This window comes from Marmota marmota, unplaced genomic scaffold (assembly GCF_001458135.2).
Source record: "Marmota marmota marmota unplaced genomic scaffold, marMar, whole genome shotgun sequence".
Taxonomy (NCBI): Eukaryota; Metazoa; Chordata; class Mammalia; order Rodentia; family Sciuridae; genus Marmota; species Marmota marmota.
Window position 1 is genome coordinate 52,329,181 of NW_025999842.1, and position 21,419 is coordinate 52,350,599.

A 21,419-nucleotide genomic window follows, 5' to 3' on the forward strand; every position below is an offset into this window, starting at 1 on the left:
AGCCCATCTCACTTTTTAGTTTAATGATACAACCAGATACAGTTAAGCTATAAATTAAGCATGGTTCCTATTGTTTTATACACTATTGCAACCACACACAGTATATATAGCATAGTATTAAAAGGTTATTATCACCCTTGGAAGCTTCATAGGATCTGAATCTCCAGTAAGTTACTTTCATGTTGTATCTACCTCTTTCAAATTCTTGTAAGGATTAAATGAGAAATTTTGTATAGTTGAAAAGCTTAGCACTGTGTCTGGTAAATAAGCATACAGAGGTAGTGTCTGCACACAGGACTGTGGGAACCCAAAGCTTTGCTGTCCAGATCATGCTTTACTATTGACAAAATTAGAAAACAATATGTGCTACCAACCAAATACTTGTGTCCCCCCAAAATTCATATGTTTAAACCTTAATCCAATGCAATGGTACTGGAGATGGGACCTTCAAGAAGTAATTAGCACCCTTGTCAGAAGAGTCACCAGAGAACTTGCTTCCTCTCTTTCTCTGGCATGTGAGGGTACAGCAGAAAGGCAAGCGAGGAAGCCTCACCAAAACCTGACCCTGACCTTTGGTACCCTGACCTTTGGTACCCTGACCTTTGTCTAGCCTCCAGAATTATGAACAATTAATTTATGTTTTTAAACCATTCAGCCAATGGTATTTTAATATTGCAACCCAAGCTGACCAAGGCATGTTCTTATAGAAATCATGTATCTCTAAACTCCCTTAAAACACAAGCAGTGTTGATTCCTCTTTCTTTGCTCTGTTGGGAAAAGAACTTTTCTTAAGCCGACAGTTGGCTAGGAAAATAATATCAACTCACCTAAGAAAAAAAGTAAGAATACTTTAGAAGTTTTTAAATCATTAAACATTTAAAAATTCTATTAAATAAAAAAATCAGTAAAAATATATTTTCCTGGCTATGTACAGATTTGATGTCATAGTACATTGCACATAATTTTTAAAAGTTCAAGTAGCAATTTCTAAGGCATTGTCTTAGTTTCATGCTATGGAGAAACATTTAATGAAAAAAGTTAATTATCATCATTATAATAGCAAACACTAATCGAGACTTATTATATCCACCTTTATAGTATAACACTACAATTCACTGTACTTTATAATTAGTTGTGCTTATGTCTGTCTCTCGACTAAAATTGTAAACAATTTCCAGGTCAAGAATCATGTATTTTATATATTGAACACTTGGTATGGAGCAGGCTCAATAATAGGTAGCTAATGAATGAATAAAGGGTACATCACTATAATTCAAGTTACAAAGTAACTTCTAAAGTCTACATTAAAAGACAGGCCAGAGCACCAGGGGAAAATACTGGTAGAAATAAAGTTGCATTGCCGATAAATAAAATGGATAAGATGTACTGCTTAATTTAAACAGAAGATTATTTTTGAGGCAGGGAACCAAATGAGACTTTATCTGGGTTTAACAAATGGAAAAAGATGTCCCAACAAGGGAGACACTCCTAGCAAAAACATAATATATTCATTTTTTTGTTGTTATTACAACAAATTGCCATAAACTTAAAATAACTTAAAAGAACTCAGATTTATTATGTTATAGTTCTAAAGGCTAAAGAACTGAAATGGATCCCACTGGACCAAAATCAAGGTTTCCCCAGTTTTGTGTTTCTTTCTGGTAACTCAAAGGGAAACTGCATTTTCTCATCTTTTCCATCTTTTGGAGGATCCATTGTTGCTGGCTGTGGGCACATTGCTATCTTCAAAGCCAGCAAGCCGAGTCCTTCTCGTAGCACACCCCTCTGCCACTGATTCTCCTACCTTTCTCTTTCATACAAAGACCTCTCAGGGTTACACTGGGCCCATTCAGATAATCCAGGCATTCTCCCTAGTGGAATACCAGCTGATAACAATCCCTCAATTTCTTCAGCTACTTGAATTTCCCTTTGCTGTGTAACCCAACATCTTTAAAGGTTCCAAGGTCCTAGGATGTGGACATCTTCAGAGGCCATTATTCCACTGCCATTCATAGTATCTGAGTGCATCTGGCATGTTGGGTGTGTGTTTGACATAAATTCGAGTGACTTGGTGAATGGGAGCCTATTTTTGAAAGTTGAATGCCCCACAAAAGGGACTGTTTTTGTAAATAATAATTTTCTTTATGTTAAATTAATCTTAGTAGTTGCCATCACATTTCATATGTTACATATTTGAAAATGACATGATTTTGTTATGTCCAGTCCACAATACAACAATATTTAAAGACAAACAGGACTTAACTGAAGTTTCTTTAATGGTTAATAAGAGTTGAATATCTTAATGACAGCTCAATCAACCAACTCCTCAAAGTTTGAAGGCAAGGTCGGGGTAGTAGTAACAGTACTAAAGAGGCACTGATTAAAAGTCTGTGGATGTACTTCTGAAGTTGAGCCCTGGTACTCTAATTTAGACATACAAACATAAAGAGCAGCAAGATACAGAATGTATGCAAGCCAAAGGTCAGTAGATTTCACTTTGCATTTAAGTGGGTGAGAGAATGTCAATGTCAAATGCAAAGATATATCAGAGAACAAGGTGTGCAAGAAGTCTTACCAGCAGACCACAGGATAGATTCAAGAAGGGGACATGGAAGACAAAGAAAGACCCAGAGATTCAAATAAGAAAATAGAACAGAACCAGTTGGTTTCCATATCCTAGAGACAGAAAGATGCACAATCTTTTTAGGTAATTTACAGAACAGAAGGAACAAAATATCACTTGATTTTGACTAGGGAAGGGGGGGTGAAAAAGAAAATTACCAAAAGGAAATTCGTAGAGAATCTTTTGATGCAAAGGTATTATACACACATCAATGCTGTAAAGTATTCCAATGTGCTATGCATTCTTTCTTTGGGTATAGTGCTGTTATTCTTCTAGCAACATTATATATCAAACCAAAAAATGATTTGTTGGGAATCCCCACACCACACTTTGCAGAGCATGATCTATATTCTCTGTATTAAATGGCCTTCCCTTTATTTTCACTCTCAGTTCTCCTGCCACCACAGAGGACAATTTCTAAAATTATCTGAAATGATAAGATGATGTATATTAATCGTTAATACAATATCTTCTAGCTTCCTCTTTCTTGTTTTTTTTTAGTTGTTCCGCTGAATAACAGGAATATAGGTGTTTGTAACCATAGTGAAGCATTTAGCCTTAGAGAGAACCAAGGAAGACAATGGGAAAAAAATATAACAAACTGTGTTTCCAATTACCAACAGATGCTTTCATTTATTCTAAGCGTTCTTGTTTAGTTAACTGTACAAATTTTTAATCATATAAATGTGGGGGTGTTCTAGCCTCATGCTCTTGATTACCCTCGTCTTCCAGCTGATTTCACATGCCTCTGGCTCCTGGCACCTCACAAATACTGCATGAGGGGCAGCATGACTTCCAGGAGATACCTGTTAAAAAGTGTGGCCTGTTGTAGAGTTTATTTTGTCTTTTGTGCTTTCTGTATGTCTGTGTTTTGCTAAGGCAAAACATGAGAAATGGCATTGTGGTGCATTTCTCTGAGTCAGCAGCAGCATTGGCCACTGGCTACAATGCCATGAAAGACTTTTTCCCATCTTTATTTCTTTGTGGAATCATCTGGTCACCATTCATTCATGCCTGGAATATTACAGTGGGAAAGATTACCAGGCTTCCTCCAAAGACCACTTTGCATAATGTATAATAAATTAAATGAAGAAGCTGGTCTTGGTGAGAGTATCCCAATGATGAAGATTGAAGCCTCAGAGCCTTTCCTGTACTCCAGCCATTCTGGAAATGGTGACAGGGTGCAAGAAAATGCTGAAAAGGGATGGCAAAATTGGCCAAGTTTTGTTTGACATTTGATGAGAACAGACTTTCAAAAACTTAGTAATAAGGTTCTTTAAGAGTGATCATATATGTTCACCACAGTGGCTTACACTTAATATTCAATCTTATCTTTAAAGTTAATCCATAAGGGAAACAACAAATAAAACTAAAAAGACAAGCAGTGGTTCAATGTCATGAATATTCCTTGATACAGCCCTCGTTCTTATGTAGCAGTTCTGATTGTTTATTTCCTTTGAAAGTGCTTGACCCCAGCCAGTATAATTGTTCTCAATTCTAATAGGTGTATCTGTAAAGAATGGGTCTTCTGCTGCATTTTCTTTCATAAATGACTAATACAGAACAAGCAGAAAATAGCTGTCACATGGTAGACCTCTAGGCCTGTCACTCATAATATAGTCACAGATCAACACCCTTGTCATCCTCTGGGAACTTGTTAGAAATGCAAAGTCTCAGTTTTTTATTAAAAAGTCTCAGGTCCCTACCCAGATCTGCCAAATTAGAATCTTGCATTTTAATGGATTACCTGGTTATTCTTTGCATATTAATATCTGAGAAACAGAATAGCATCTGAGAGACACCTGTTGGCATAGATATTTCATGAAATTCATAACTCCCAGGAGGTAATAAGAGAAAACCAGAAGAGAAAAAAATAATCATTTGAAGAGGCAGCAGGATTATACTCCATACACATGGAGCAGTTGAAATTTCCTTCTTTCAAAATGACTTTGAGATCCTTTCACATAAAGGTAAGTTGAATACCAAGGGCAAATGTAGGTCCTGTTAGAAGGCTTTATTCCTTATTATTTTTTCACTTCCATTTTGTTATGTTGTTTGCATCAATAATCTTTCTGTATCTTATTAGTGGCCTGTTTACTTTTGTTATATTAAGAGGAAAAGCCCTCATCCAGCAACCCTTTGTGGATTGTCTGTCCTCCATACTCGTTGGGGTCTTCTGAGCCCAGCATAATTCCTGAGAAATTTCAGAAGTCAGCCATCTCACTTGTACAGAAAGAAACAAGAAAAAAAAACATATTTCAGACTTTGGGTCCCTTGTTATACATTATATTTGGTTTTGCACAATATACTTCTTTTAAATGTACAAATTGATAAGCAATCAAAATTCTAAAAATGTTTGAGGAATAAAGACCCCAACAAATAATGTGAGGCTTTTAAGTTTATCTAGGGAAATGAGGCCAGCAGGCAGCCTGAAGACACATGCTCCCTAGCAGAGCATAGGACACAGAGCAGGAACATCAGACACACCCATTAATCATTGTGGACTTCCGGAAGCACAATTCTCCATTGCCAAAACCTATACAGTATTAACTGGAGCACCAAATAACCCACAGTAAAGATCATGCAGGCTTCAACCTAGATGTAATTCATGAGATGTTACATCTCCAAAATGCACTTATAAATAATATTTATCTTAGTGAGCCATTTCTAGTAAGTTCACACGTACATTATCTTTTATCTAACTATGCTCGTTCACAGGTCAACAATTTTGTCCACCTTATTCTGCTTTTCCACTCTTAAATTCCTCACTCCCTATCCCCAAGGACCACTCCCCAATACCCTCTACCCGCTACCCCTATCTTTGATTTCCTCAATGCCTGTATCTCCATGAGGAGGGCAAATTTCCAAAGGGATGTTGACTTCAAGGGGTGGGTTTGACTTTTAAGATTTCCAATAGATCCCTGGCTAAAATTTGAGTTTAGGTAAATTGTCAAGTATGGTATCTTATAGTTTAAAAATAATAATATTAAATTTTGTAGCACATTTTGGTTTTAAAATAGCTCACATTTTGGTCTTCTTATAAGATCCCAGTGCAATGGATAAGGTGATTTCTGCTCTTATATCCATTTGTAGATAAGGCACTAAGTTTTAAGCAAAATTTGGTAGTGAAACCCAGTTTTTGTAAACCTCAGTAGGCATGTAGGGTTATTTTAGAGATTTTATTGTTGCAGCTGTTTTATAAAAAGTAGACACACTCAAATATGAAATTATGAATAAGTGTCCTCTACCACCACTTATGATCTTTCACAATCAGAAGATATGTTTTGGAATCCTGCAAAGGCTACAGTCAGAGGTGGCCAGGGTCACACACTGTAGAGTTATGTGCAATGTGGAAAAGAACAGGAGGCCATGTTCACTAGAAAGGGGGAACCAAGGAAAGACAAGTAGGTCTTCCTACCACCTTGATCTCAACACTTGAGTTGGCAAAACTCTCAGAAACAGTCAATTTAGCATAGATTAAGATACCTAAGAGCCAGGGTAGAGGTCTGACACCAGCTGGAACCCTGGTTCCTCTCTTTAGAAAAACAAAAAATAATAGCAACAATGGAAGAAGACCAGATGTAATTCACACTGAAAGCCAGGATCTAGGCAACAGAGCTATATAGGTCCAGGTTCCTGAAAAAAAAACCCAGGGACCAAGACAGGAAGTGCTTCTTGCTGCTGTTATCCTCACGGTCAGTACATACTTGCAAAGTGAATAAGAGAGTGATTGGGTATAGCTTAGATACCTGTTGTGAAATCAAACTATGAATCTGCCAGCTCAACCCCTTTACCTCCCCCATCTCATCTTTCCTCATCTTGCCCCACCCACTCTCCCCCTTTCCCACATGACAACAGAAATATGTACTGCCTTGTATGGTTGGTCTGCAGACCCAGTCCTTTTCCCTACTCACTGGCACCGTTCCTTGAGATTAGCTAAGGCCAAAGCTATTACATTTCTATTTCTCCTGAAGGACACTGTAAATTGTTTGAGCTTCTTCTACTTAGACTACATTAAACAAAGTTAAAAGACCTGTGTTTCCTTCCCTGTTCATTTTGAGTTGCATTTGAATTGCGTCTGTGAAAACAGGGTGGTCACGTGCACATGTGTGTGTGTGTGTGTGTGTGTGTGTTTACACATTCATATTTGAACTGAATTGATGGAGAGGACAGTCCCATCAATAGTTTGACATTTTTCCCCAAAAGATAGAAAAGAGATGAGGACTAAAAGAGCAAATACTTCCAAAATAATTGAATTAGATTTTAATTAAGATGAGGTTTTATGAGAATTTATTGACTAAAAAGAAAATAAGGTGGCAATGAATATCAGTTTCTAAGTTTGCATTTTTAAGGTTCATTCTCTAGAATGATTGGATATACTTAATATTGTTAATATTTTATTTTTAAAATCATAAAAAGGCTTATCTGTCTAGTGACTGGAGCACCCACAGTCTATGAGATTTTTACATAGCCATCAGAACATTAAAGATTCTTCAAAATAATTCAGGGACCAAATCAACTATGCCTTGGACACTCTTCTTTTTGTCTTAGCATTATCAATTTCTTCTCTTTTATACCTGCAACCACGCATGAAATCTTTCTGCTAGAATTAGGTTTCCATTGGAACAAGCTGTTTTGTCTTTGATAGTTCTCAGTACATTTCTTTCACACAAGAAGAGAACTCCTCTATTTTCCTCTTAATGGGATGTTAGGTTGACTCACAATGACTGAAAAAAAGAAACTTGGTTATTTTGAAAATCCGTCCTAAAATTTTCTGACTGTAGCACGTGAATTACAGATGTTAACATTTTTAAGAGTTCTTACAAGTCAGGTAGATGAGACTTTGCCCCATGACTCCTCTGAGCACTGAGTATCTCCACCCGTTGCCCCATACCCTGTGACACAGACTGCTAACACAGTATCAAAGTGAATGATGCTCATGGCACAAGCAGAGGAAAAACTATAGCTTTATAGGCATGTTCTTCTAAGGTAACTATCTGCAAGACTAAAGGGATGACAGCCTAAGAGATGCCAGCTGCAAAATGTAACAAAACCACCTTTCAGAGCAATAATGTGACACAGAGATTTTAGTCCAGTAAGTTCCAGCCATCAGTTTGCCCCTCTTTTGAGCTTGCAGTTGAGCCAAAATCTCCTGAGCCAAGATTTCTCGCAAGATTTCCTGTACTTCCTGTTTCTATGTGAGCCAGAAATACCATGAGAACGACCTTTCTTGTGGTATTTTTGCACTTCTGCTCTGGGATGAAGATGATCCCACATTGGGGGAAATTTTTTAAATTGTGCAAACATTTTTAACTTTCAAACCTTCAAGTGAAGTAGGTTCTTCCTTAGGAATGAAAATTTGAAATAGTATTTGCTTAGCCCTAACTCATCTCCCATAGGAAGTCTTCATGCTCCATGGTCCAACATCTTATAACTTCACATTTTACAAGGAAATATGTAAAATATTATGAAGAATACAGTGTAAATTTATATCCTTGGATTAAAAAATAAAACTTCACTCTTGAAGAACTGTACAATGAAGAGTCATGTTCATAATATTGGCGTATGTGATATATATTATATCATATATTTGTTTTCTTTGTTCTTAACCCCTTTGTTCCAAGGGTCAGGATATCCTGATGCTAAGTGCTATTGCAAAATAACTGAACAAAAATAAAAATAGTCAAACACTTAGGAAACTCTTCAGTTGTTATGTCAAGGAAGTTTGTGACTAAGAAGTGAGTTTAAAACATTATTCAGGAAATATGGTAATAGAGTGCAGCAGCCTACATGTGCTTATTAAAGAAAATATTGTCTCTCAATTCTGAAAAGCCTTGGTGCCTCCAGTCTGATGGAGAGGGAAGATAGGACTGGAAGGGTTGAAGTGGCGGATGTGTCACACTGAGGCGGAATCCTTTCATCTGCTAACAGGGAAATAAAGAATGCCACCACTTCCTGATAAAGTGATCACTGATTATTCCCTCAGTGGGTGGTATAAATATCTGGTTGTATTAGGAAGAGCTGTTTGATCAATATTTTAATGATGAAAGTTGTGAAAAGTAGTGTCTTTAATTTTTTTCAATGTTTTGCTCCTTTTTCATGTATTTGGAAAGAGAATAGGTTTGCTGGTATACTCTTCCACCCAGAGGGAAAAGAAAGAAAGAAAAAGGAAGGAAGGAAGGAAGGAAGGAAGGAAGGAAGGAAGGAAGGAAGGAAGGAAGGAAGGAAGGAAGGAAGGAAGGAAGGAAGGAAGGAAGGAGAAGAATCACTTACCAGTGTGGAACATCCAACTTGTTAACCATAAGTTTGGAGAAATAATGTAATAATACAACAAAATCACAGAAGCTTTTTAAAAAATGAGGTAGGAGCAATGAAAACAAAACACACTCTATGATGCTCTTTCTCCTCTCCCCCATGTCTCCTCCACGCTCCCCTAAAGAAACATCAAATGATTGTGTGATCAAACCAGCTCCAAAAGGAATGTAGAGCAAGAGCAACAGATTGTACATCAGCAAAATAAAGGGCCAACCAAAACAAAGCCCTTTGCACTGCAGAGATGTGGAGAGGAGAGGAAGATAGGGTTGTTACAATGTCCTCCAAGAAAACAGGGGCTATCCATGTGAATGCTCAAGTTCAAATTGTTCCCACAAACCCAATTTACTGAGGAAAGTGCCAAGCATAATACCACCCCCACTTTCGTTTATGTCCAGGGCCTTTCACATAAGCTACGGGGGGCATCCCTTGTTGCTGTGTTGGTTCTGCTTCCAGGGTGAGCGCCTTCATCTTCGAGCCTCAGGAAACAAGAGAACTGGCCCATGTTTGTCCTCAATTCAACTGCTCTCATGTGGGGACACAGTAGTCAGTGGCCCAGATATTAAGCCCACAGTGCGCTCTCTCCAGAAAGTGAATCTTCCACACATTTCCCCTTTCTTTTCAAGACCGCTTAGACCCCCTGTGAATATCCTTGAAAGTGACTGCTTCCATTTGAAAGTGGGTTTTTAGCCATCCCAAGTTGTGGGTCCAGACAATACAGACCCACAATATGCATATGCACGGGGACCTTGACGCTTCTCTAACTCACTTCTTTCGCAGCTTTGGAATGTGATTCCATGTTATTTCCCTTCCAGCTGAAGGGCAGCTGAGGTTACAAAGGGATTTGACTAATAAGCCAAAACCCTGTTAGGTTTGCTGAGAACCAAATGACAGCGAAGGGGGAGGGGTGCGGAGAAGGAGGGAGAGTGTTTGTTTGATCTGCAATCGGAAGATCAGCCCAGTTCCATCCCAGTGTGTCCCCCCACCTGGCCTTTGGAGAGAAGCTGCTGCGAACTGGTTCTGCGGTGCTCAGCTTCCTTTTTTTTTTTTTTTTTTTTTTTTTTTTCCTCCTGAGAGCTCCTGGGGGTTTGCAGGACCAGAGACCTGGAAGCTTCTAGGCTTCCTGCAGTCTGTGGTTGACTCCTCACCTGACACCTCGAGATAACTGGCCTCTGGGGGACCCCGGAGAGTCTGGCAGAGAGAAAGCCTCCCTTCTTTGCCTGAAGTCCTTCAGAGCTAAGACGTTTGACAAACTTTGACAAGCACCAAAAAGCAAATTGGAAACAAATCAGGAGGAAGAGGAGGGAAAGCAAATGCAGAGAACTCAATGGCTTTTCTTCCCCCCGCTGTCGTTCCAGCTGTAGCCTGGGATTAATTAAGTGCTGTGAACTCAGTGCCTGAGAGAGAAGGGAAAAGGAAAAAAAAAAATGCATTCTATCTCTCAGGAAGGAGTACAGTAACAGTTTCTCACCAGTGAGAAACCTTGGGAAGTGCCTCGCTCTCGTCGCCAGCGTTTGCGCGGGGACCGGAGAGACAGGAGGCTGTGCCAGGCTGGAGGAGGCTTGTCTTTCCAAGGCTGGAGAGGATCTCACGGGGGTTCGGCTACCCCTGCCTAGGAAGAATTTCCCTTCTGCTAGCAGCAGCGGCGGCGGCAGCGGCGGCGACGGTGGCGGCGGCAGCCCTACCGCCTCTTGTGGGGCACAGGGCAGAATGCCTGTACTAGAGCGGTATTTCCACTCGGCAGAGCTAGGCAGGAGGTGGACAGCCCCAGAAGGTGTGCTGCCCTCCTCCCTGGGCAGCCGGCCGGGGTGCCAGCAGGGGCCGCTGCCCTGGGACTTGCCAGAGATGATCAGGATGGTCAAGCTGGTTTGGAAATCCAAAAGTGAGCTGCAGGCAACCAAACAGAGAGGCATTCTGGAAAACGAAGATGCTCTCCACAGCTTTCCAGGTAAATTGACAGTGGGGTGCAACAAGGTGGCAGGGCCACATCTGATTACTCGAAGAGCCCAAGTCATAAAAGTGGGAAAAGGAAGGAAGAGAAACTGTACAGTTTAGGGTCCAAGGGCTGGGACTTACAAACGTTGGCTCTGTTGTAGAAAAGCATCTAAAAATTTAAGAGTGATAAGGTAGGAGGTGCATTGGGGTGGAAATAAGAAACCTGGGATTTGGGCTTAGCCTGCTTCAAGGCTTGCCCTGTGGGCTTAAACAAGCTGAGATTCCAGAGTTTCAGTCCTCCAGAGGAGAGGTGGAAACTGGATGCTTTTTAATGTCCATCCTGTCTCCAACATTTCTTGTTGACATATTAGAGCTACCTTCAAAAACAAATATATATATATATATATATATTCTCTTTGAGTTGCTTTTTGTAATTCTGCATATAAAGTAAAATGTATCTTCCAATTGTTAACTATACAACTATAGAATGTATGATATTCCCAGGACTGCCTTTGGCCTACACCCTTTCTATGTCCTGGGCAAGTTGGTAAACTCTCGTGCCTCAGTTTCCTCTTTGACAAGCAGCAATAATACAAACAACCCTAAACTGATAAAAGGAAAAATCAACTCACCCACAAATGTGGAAATGATGATTCATAGAGGATTTGTCATATCATAAGAATGTGCTGTATTTGGGACTGTCATGGAGAATTTGCTGTTTCTAACAGTGAGCACAAGGACACAAAGATGCCTAGGATCCCCCTGAAGGACCCCAATGGGCTCCATAAACTACACATGCTATAAGTGATTCCAGGGTGATCTCTCCCTTTGTGGAATATGTTGGTAAATATTTGTAAAGTAGTGGCTTCACTTGAGAAGAAAGAATATGAGTGTGTGTTTATGTATTTGGAGTTTTGGCTGGCCCTATGCAGTGGAATCCTGACATGCCATTGGCGGTGAGAGATGGGGTGGACAGAAAAGATACACCAAAAATTACCTCTCTCTTTCTCATGGAAAGAGACTAGGAAATTAAAACTCGCCTGGTTTTGTTTTTAATAACTTATGACAGAAACTTTTTTTTTGGTTAAGTTGCCTAATAATCTATAAAGAATATTATAAAAAAAGTAATGGTCTGAGCAAAGAAAGGAATTTTTTAAAAACAAACCAATGTTGGTCTCTAGTAAACAATGAGTATTTAAGTACTTAGAAAAGAGAAGGAAACCAATCATCCTGAGGTTTATGTGGCATTCAAGAGATGGAGCACTGGGAAGTGGGTCTTGGTCAGAAGAAATGAGGTAATGCGGAAGCCATCCCATATTTCTTGTGTATAGGGCAAGCAAAGTGGAAAAAGCCACCTGGGCAGAAAATTCAACTATGACACTTCAACTGTTACTCTCCTCGGTTTGTTTTATTAAATTAAATGATTAAAATTCATATTTGAAATGGCACCCTCTGGTAAAACTGCCGAATTCAACAGATGTTAGCGTGTCAGTGGTTGGAGGTATGTTATTTTTCTATCGTGTGTTAGTAGGTGTCTGACTCCTGAAGACGCACTACTACAGAGAGAAAACAGAGCTAGTTTAACTTCTCATGGCTTAAATGGGTTTTCTAGCCTTTTGATAGGACAGGTAGTTGAGTCTTAATGGAAATGCATCGGTGGCCATTTGGAAAGATCGCGGCACCCCAGGCTACAGTCCTGGTCACCCTGCCTGGAAGGAGCAGGCTCTAGCTCAGTACCTCCCTAAAGGATGCTGGTCCCCCTCCCTTCTTCTTCCCTTGCCTTCTCATTCTCAGAGAGAGAAGGGCTCACAATTTCTGGTGTCTGCAAAAAATCTTTATCATCCACCTATGAACAGAGGGCCTTAGGATGAGCCCCAGAGGTGAGCTGCTTTGCTTTCAGAATTATCTCTTGCTTCCTCTTCCTCATTCACCTGGTTCCCAAAGCCCTTTCCTTGCCCAGCATCAGGTGCTGTTCAACTTCGCCATTTTCACCACTAGGGAGTGGCAGCAGGGACCCTCAGGAACACAAAATCTGCCATTTCTCCATTTTTAGAAATGATGGCTTAAGCAGTTTACCCCTGTGTGTACAGGTTTATGGTAGAAATGATCCCCCCCACACACACACATCAGTTCTCACCCTTGCCTCAGTGCCCTCAAACAATTTATACTGTTACAGTATCATTAAGCAACTCACTGTGCATCAAGTGGCACCCTACCTCTAAGTCCTGTGCTTGAAATGTCTTCTTTGGATCAACTGACTGAAAATGTTGTATTCAGACTACCAAATCCAGTTCAAGCATCCGGTCCCACCTTCTCCAATAGCTGTGTGTTCCCTCCTCTTGGCTATCTTTACCAGTAGGTACTTAATACATTGCATGTGTGGCAACAACATTTTTGCTACGCTAGTAACTGAAAACAGGAAAACTAAATATTATAAACTCTGTGTATATTTTGATTGCTTGTGGTATCAGATGAATTGGTTTAAATGTTTAAAAACCATGAAATTGCAGAAATTCTGAATAGAACTAATAGTCACTTTAGAGGACTCTAGAGATGGTGTTACCAGTCTAATGTAACCTTAAAAGTTCCAGTTTTTCTCTTCCTTCATGAAGGGCATCATTAGTTTTACTCTTATTTTTTAGATGACACTGGAACTTTGTTCTTTACGAGTGAAATAGAAAAATGTTTTGAGGTTTTATTTTAAATGGAGAGGGCAAAAAGAATTCATGGGAAAATAAGGATATAAATAAGTATCTGTGAGAGATTTTTAAGATGAAATACACTGAATTGGATGGAGGCACAGGAGTCCCTAGTGCTCTGACGAGAGCAAGGTGACATGTGGACATCTCCCACCATCTTCAGATCAGCATGCACTAGAGACACTTCAGTGGCTGTTCCAACCATAGGCTGGAGAAGAGAATGGGAGACAGCAAGGAAGAAGGACTAGCCACTTTCACATGTTGGGGCTTATGGCATCTTTGGCCAAGGCAGGCACTGGCCAAAGCACTGTTAACCCTAGAAAGGGACTCTGGAGGGGATGGGTATGTTTGAGGTCAGAATGTCAACTCAGTTTATTGAATTGTACCATATTATTTAATTATTCACATCTTTTCCCCCTTTTCTCAGGGTCATCTGATTAACTAGTTAGCCCCTATATTTTTAGAACTGAGGTAAATAGCTCAGAGACTAAGCAATTTGACCAAGCTGACACATTTCAACTGTGTCAGAACCAGATCAGGACCTCAGTTGCCCAACTCTGGTCTCCAAAACTCACATGATTGGGGCATGTGGTAGGTAATTTAAATTTATACTTAAGACTTAAGACATGGCTTTATTGATTATATGTTGATGGAGCAAGCATGAGAATTCATGATGCAAACCTCAGTCAAACCAGAAAAATAATAGTAGCAGACAAAAGAATTTAAAGAATTGTACCTCCTTTGCATTTTTCTACTTATCTTGTGAATTTTAGTGTTAGAAAGAAGCTTAAAGTGCTGGGAAGACCCAGGGGAAAATCCTCATCTACTATTAACAGAAATTAAGCTTCTAGCACAGGGGTTAAAGCCTGCTCTGAGGTAGGGAGCAGGGAGAGAAGAGGATGAGAAACAACAGGTGGTTTCTCAGATGCTGTGAACACAAATATTATTCTAATTATGATTCTAGCCAGCTAGCAGCTTAAGACTAGACATCTCCTAGCAGGACTTGTTCTTAGTTGAATAAATAATTTGATTTTAAAATTCAATCCAAATAACTGCAAACTCTGCAGCTATGGAACTTACCTTTCATTTTGGCATCTCTGGTCTAAATTTTAAATTATATTTTACTTATTTATTAGGCTTGTTCCCATTTCAATAAAGCCTTTGGTTCCAGAAAAAAAAATATAGAAAACACAACTGTCTCTCTCAAAAAAAAGAAAAGAAAAAGAAAAAAATTGTAGCCCATTTCTCAATAGCCATTGAAACTCACATTTCATAGAGAATACAAATATCAGAAATTTGCTTTATACCCAGCTCTAAATATCAAACATCAGACAAGAAAATTCTTCAAAAGAATTTTGGTTCCTAAACTCCCCAATTCATATTAGCATTTAATGTATAATTTTAAACTTTTCAATAATCAGACATGATATGAATTTAATATGTTAAAGACTAAACACTCTGATCATTATAATTCAAGGAACATTTATTAGTTGCTTCATGTATACCAGGAATTGTGCTAGACAACATAACTCAGAGATGAATCAACAGACTCAGAGAACAATTATGAATTTATGAATCAGAGTTCAGTCTACAGAGTCAGTGTGAAAACAAGCACTTATTAGTTTAAGCCTCTCTGTCCACTCAAAATATTGACTGTAAAACTAGTAAAATTCAAGAACACTTGTAAAACTTCATATATACTTTCAAATACTCATCAGTGCCTAATGATCTCATTCAAAGCAAAACAAATTGCTTTAAAAATCAATTTGTCTCAACAGCAAATAACCTGACATGAATTCATAAGGTTTTGCTAAAACTAACTGCTTGTATGTAGCTATACTGGATAATAATCATTGGCCATTTAATCCATCCTTAAAATGGGAATGCAAAATTAATTCAAAACTGGAAAACATCCTTTCACTGCGAACTGAACCTTTTCTTGCACTTTGATTTGTTTTTGTGCATGACAGAAACCCAAGTTCAAAGTGATTTTCTCCAGCTTCCCAGTTCTGATTGGTTCTAAGTCCATAAGAAAGGCTCAATGTGCCAGATTTTAGTTAAAGTGTTGAGATTTAAAGGTTTTTAAACCCTGCATCTCCATTACTGAATTGTGTGACCTTGGACAAGTTACTTCACCTCTCAGAGCCTTAGTTTCTCTCCCATAAAAAGGGAATAACTGTAATAGCATCTTCACATTAGGTTGTAATGAGAATTAAATGAGATAATGCCCCCTTTAAAAAAAAAAAAGTGCCTAGAAAGAGCCCAAGCCCTGCTACATTCTCAGTAATGGTAAGCATAACACACAATTATGGGCTTTATGTGTTATTTTTTCATCAACTTCTCTCTCACCTTTTCCCTCTTATCTATTCAGTTACGTGGCCCTTGTTCAAACCTCGTGTCATTTTGTCTATAATTCTGCAGTAGCTGCCAATGGCAGAATTTTCTCTAGCCCTCTTCTTTCTGCTCTGGGATTTAGCATAACAATGTTAAAAAAGAAAAGGCAGAGTTTTCTCACCCCTCTCCAAATTCTTCAATGATTTTCCAGCTGCAGAAAAAAAAAAAAATCAACAGTCCTTCCTCGCGCATTCAAAGGAGGAAGGAGCTCACTTTACTTGTCAATGTTGCCCTCTGAGCACTTATATTCTACCCAGACAAGACAAGCATCTTGCAGCTTCCTTTTTGCATTCTACTTTTTGTTCCCAATGTTTAATATGACTTCCCTCCAGGTACCCAATTTCTCCCATTCCCACACTCACATGCAAGGCTTTTCATGAAGCCTTCTCAAGATGACTGAAGAAAAATACAACTAGCCTTCAGTACCCAGGGCTTCTGCATTCATGGACTCAGTCAATTATGGATCAAATAATAATAATAATAATAATAATAATAATAATAATAATAATATAAAATGCATTTGTACTTAATCTATACAGACATCTTTCTTGTCATTATTTCCTAAACATCAACTATTTACATAGCACTCACACTGCACCAGATATTATAAGCAATCTGGATGATGTGAATAGGTTATGTACAAATACAGCACCACTTTATATAAAGGACTAGAGCATCCCTGGATTTGGTATCTGCATAAGGCTCTGGAGCTAATCCCCTGGGGATAATCAGAATGACTGTCTTCCTCTTCTGAAATCTCATAGAACTTCTTTTGTATTTATTTCACAGGCAAATCACTTTATTTTGTTACAAGTAGTGTACATTTGCTTCTTCCCCTCCACCATTACCTGCTCTTTGAGAGTCTGGAGAACATTCTTTTTTGTGTGTGTGTTCACCCTAACATCTTTCACTTGTCAGCCACTCAATACATTTTGATATGTGTGGGGGGTGGAGGGTGGTGTTAGAAAATTATCAGAAGGAATAAAATCGTTTACAAGTTGCCATTAAGTGCCTGAATGAACATTTTTTTCTTAGAGACAGATTATTCAAGATGCATAAATCCTAGGGTTTTTTTTCTTTCAATGGAATCATTTTTAAACTTGTATTCTAGCAGAAGATCAGGATTAGTCATTATGGCTTTTAAAATGTAAGAATACACAAGAGTGAATTTCAGAACTCAAAACTAATATGAGACAGTTCTCTCTACATAAAGAAGTTGTAATTTACTGATAATTACAAAATTTTAGAGCAAATGCTTACAAACTTTGAATTCATTTATATACTTTAAAAATAATTACTCTGCTCATGCATCTTGGACTGCTTTATATAAACTGAACCAAAGTTTCTAAAGTTGCTTCTTTTACAGACAACAGCCTGTGTACTCTCTAACATAATTTCAAAAATAGAGTGCAGAAGAGATGTGTTTACTTGGCCCTACAAATGAGCTTTTGAGGCGATGAAGCTAAGGGGAAGATGTTATTTCCACATCTTCTGCTCTTTGCCTGAAAGCTGCTTCTTTTTTCTTTTCTTTCTTTTTTTATTTTTTCCAATAAGGCTGGTTTAACTGGATAATGAAGCACTGATTTTATAAAACTCAGAGAAGCAACTGGAAATGTGTGCTCTTTTCTACCATCTGATTTTTTTTCTCTCTTTGATTGTCAATGAATGCATAGTAGGTACATCTCACCATATCAAAAACTTAAGCAAAGCTCACAGTACTTGTATCATGTCTACATGAATTTTATCCTTCCTCTTTTCCTTTTGTCTCTCTCTACTTTTCCATGAATTTCTCTTTGGAATTGATATCAATGTCTAAAATGCTAAGAGAAGTTTTATCTTTTGTCTTAAATTTCCTCAAATTACAAAATTAATCAGAGACCCTTAAGAACTTAAAAAACCCACATGGAATATATGTTATAGATTATAAACCAAGCCCCTGTCCTGAGCATTTGGTCACTTTATCAGCTCTTGCACAAGTGCTAAGGGAGTACTTGAGCTAGCAAATCACATCCTTATCATTAACGACAAGATAAAACTTAAAAGTTAGCCTTGTATACAATTAGGAGGCGTGATTGACAAAGCAGCATTGACTTGTGGATGGCCTTGAGTCCAAGGGGCCAAGCTCACTGAAGAAAAATAAAATCCTGGAGAATAGAAGAACAAATTTCAAGAGAAACTGAGTAGCAGTTTCATGTACTTGGTAATAGAAACTAAAAAGTACTAGATCCAGAAAACTGTAAAATAAAAATCAAGATGAGAGTTGCAGAGCACATGAATGTAAATATTTAGTCAAGTTATTGAAAGGAAAATTGAATAGCCAAGGGTAGTGAGAAACACAGAAATGAAATGATCAGAACTTTCACAGTTGAATCCTCGTGTGTTCCTTAACCTGTGGAGTTAAAGCTAATGTGTGAGATTCTCTTTTGTGCTTCCCTCTCCAAATACTTTGGGATGGCACCCAATTATCTCAAATAAATCATGTACACAAATAACAGGCACTTCAGAAAACCTAAAAATGTACATATCTAGAAGGTCTCATTCAAGGAGGTAGATAGAATTTGCTGAAGGTGATTCAGATACAGATATCTCAACAGGCAAAAACTAGGAACAATCTAAATAGCATCACTTACATGGACATATGCATATGGAAAAGCAAAAATGTGGTCTGTCAATATGGTGAAACACTATTCAACAATAAAAAGAAACTAACTACTGGCTTATGATACATTATGAACGAATCTTAAAAACATTACCGGAAGTGAAAGAAGCCATACCCAAGAGACCATATATCCTATGGTTCCATCTGTATGAAATGTCCAGAAAAGGCAAATTTATAGAGACAGAAAGTAAATTAGTGCTTGCCAGGAGTTGGGGGTAGGAATGGAATTAATTGCAAATGAACTTAAGGGATCTTGTCAGAGAAGTGGAAATATCCTAAAACTGACTTAAGGTGATGGCCGTACTACCCAGCAAAGTTATTAAAAATCATTGAATTGTACTCTTGAAACTGGAGAATTTATGATACATAAAATACACCTCAATAAAAATTGGTTTTTTGAAAAAAAAAAAAAGAAGAAAGAGAAGAGAAAGAAATAGGTGGAAAACCCAGAAAAGAGTGCCTGGGGGCAGGAAGTGAAATGAGGAGGAAACAGCTGCTGTTTAAAATATTTGTATGAGAGGGAAAGATGGAAACATTTCTATGTAGGTATAGGAATATGCAACAGTGCATCTCATCATTACACCTACAAGACACTAATTTAACAAAAAAAAGCTATAAGTAAATAGCAGAAAGACAGTAGCATAGAGGAAAGAAAAGGAGGTGGGAAGGAGGGGAAGGGAAGTACTGGGGACTGAATTAGAACTAATTATTTTCCAAGATTTTATAATTATGTCAGAATGAATTCTATTGTTGTGTGTAACTAAAAAGAAACAATAATAAACAGAAGTACAAATAAAAATAAATAAATAAAATAAAATATTTGTAAAAGAGATTTCAAATTTCCATACTCAATTGTGTCATAAAATACAGTCTATGTCTCTTCTCCAACCAATCAAATTTTGCTCTTGAACCCATCCAAATGGAGAATAAGAAGGTTTAAATTTTTTAATTAATGACATGGTGGTTAGTCTTTTCTGGATTAAATTACTTCTTTCCCTTCCCCTTGTTCCCCCCAAGATGGCAACTGGGTGAATGTGTGCCTTAGTCCCCATATACCTATCTGAATGCTTCTGCCCCACACGTGCAAGGTGCCAACCAGAGAGGCAGAACCACAGGTATGTTCTACTATTGGCTCTGCCTTTGACTCCCCTTCCCCAACTCCCCAGAGCATCAGGAGTGGCCTCTACACCTCTCCTGTTTAAACATGTCTTCCCCGCACCCTCGAAGTTTTCCTCCCAGGAGAAGGAAATCTCTGTGTGGAACCAAATCCACAGGCCTCCCTCCCAGTATGGTAAAGAAATCTTTAGTATATTAAGTAATTAAAGAATGAAGACAATCCATTTATCTTTCCATAAAGAGCAGTTCTCAAGATTATTGTTCTGCTATAAACTCACACACAAAACAAACCAGAATTCGGTTACTCTGAAGGTCAAATGATGATTGTCAGCTCCCTCTTTCTCTTCTCCTTCTTGCTACAGCATTCTTGATCAGCCTCAGTAGATACCTCTGGTGGGACAGAACAGGAAGATATGTCCAGGAGAGTGAAAAAATAATAAATAAATAAATAAATAAAAGAAACAGCACATGGATACATAGATATCGCTCAACAAACTTTGTCCACATTACCCTGTGGTTGCACTACTATGTGCTTAACCCTATGCCTGAGGGTTGCACCTTCACTGGGACTTGCTTGCGCTCTATTATTATGCATATGCTGCTCTAGTAAAACTATTGGAAATAATTAAATGGAAAGTAGAAATATCTTTGCTTTTTCCAATGGAAATGGGCCTTTGAGACCATCTAGTTTTACCGCTGCATTTCTTTCAAATGAGAAAATTGAGACTCCATAGAGGTCATACGACATACTCAGGGTTGAAAAGCTGGTAACTGAACACACAAGGGTCAACTTGAGGTCCCTAATCCTCCCTGCCTATTGTGGTCAAACCCTGAAATCCTTCAACTGCAAAAAGGCTTCTTTACATGATCATCTCTCTAAGTCTAATTTTTTGCCCTTTTCACATCCAAATACTTAATATCTCTGATTGGTTTACATAAGTATGTGGTGTCCATCCCTACAGGAACAGGAATTACGTGTGTACAAGTTGAGCATCTCTAATCTGAAAAGGCAAAATTCAAAATGTTCCCAAATCTAAAACTTTGGAGCACTAACATGAGGCCACATGTAGAAAATTCTACACCTGACCTCACATGTGACAGATACAGTCAAAACTCACACATACTAAAAATATTGTATGAAATTACTTTCAGGCTATCTGTATAAGGTGTAGATTAAAATAAATGAATTTCATGTTTAGACTTGGGTCCCATCTGCACAATCTCTCATTATGTAGCAAATTTTTCAAAATCTGAAATCTGAAAAACTTTTGATCCCAACCAAGCATTTCAGATAGGAGATACTCAACCTATATAATATATATGTGTGATATATGTGTGATGTGTGTGTGTGTGTGTGTGTTTATAAGCTCTCCTTTTTCTTGTTTTCAGAATTAGATTATAAGTTGTCTGGGCAAGTTCTACTCTCTCTTTGTGAATCTTTCCATCTAGATCGTTTGCATTGTACACAAAGTAGTCATTTACCAGAACAGAATGCCAGATGTGAGAATTTAACCAAGACTGTAAGGTTAAAGGAAGTTATATACGAGTGAAAGAGATAGAGAAGGTGCTGGTTCCTTAAATGAAATGTCACTGTGACCCTTTCAATAGCTCTGCTTCTTTCTATGTAGTTGCCTAGAGGTGGAGTTTCAGGAGGGTGGATCAGGCCAGACAGTAGCTTTGA

At 38.3% G+C, this 21,419-nt stretch overlaps 1 protein-coding gene across 2 annotated transcripts in view; it reads left to right on the forward strand.

The window, feature by feature from the left end:
* Window positions 1-21,419, forward strand: part of Pde7b (phosphodiesterase 7B) — a 304,672-nt gene that overhangs the window by 160,354 nt on the left and 122,899 nt on the right. Inside the window, exon 1 of one of the 2 annotated variants that reach the window (XM_015497760.2) lies at window positions 10,026-10,883. The exons of the other annotated variant lie outside the window; for it this stretch is intronic. Within the exon in view, the coding sequence (XP_015353246.2) occupies window positions 10,646-10,883 (238 nt within the window). The 5' untranslated portion in view covers window positions 10,026-10,645. Of the gene's footprint in view, window positions 1-10,025; window positions 10,884-21,419 lie in introns of those variants that run through there. 2 annotated transcript variants of the gene reach the window in all.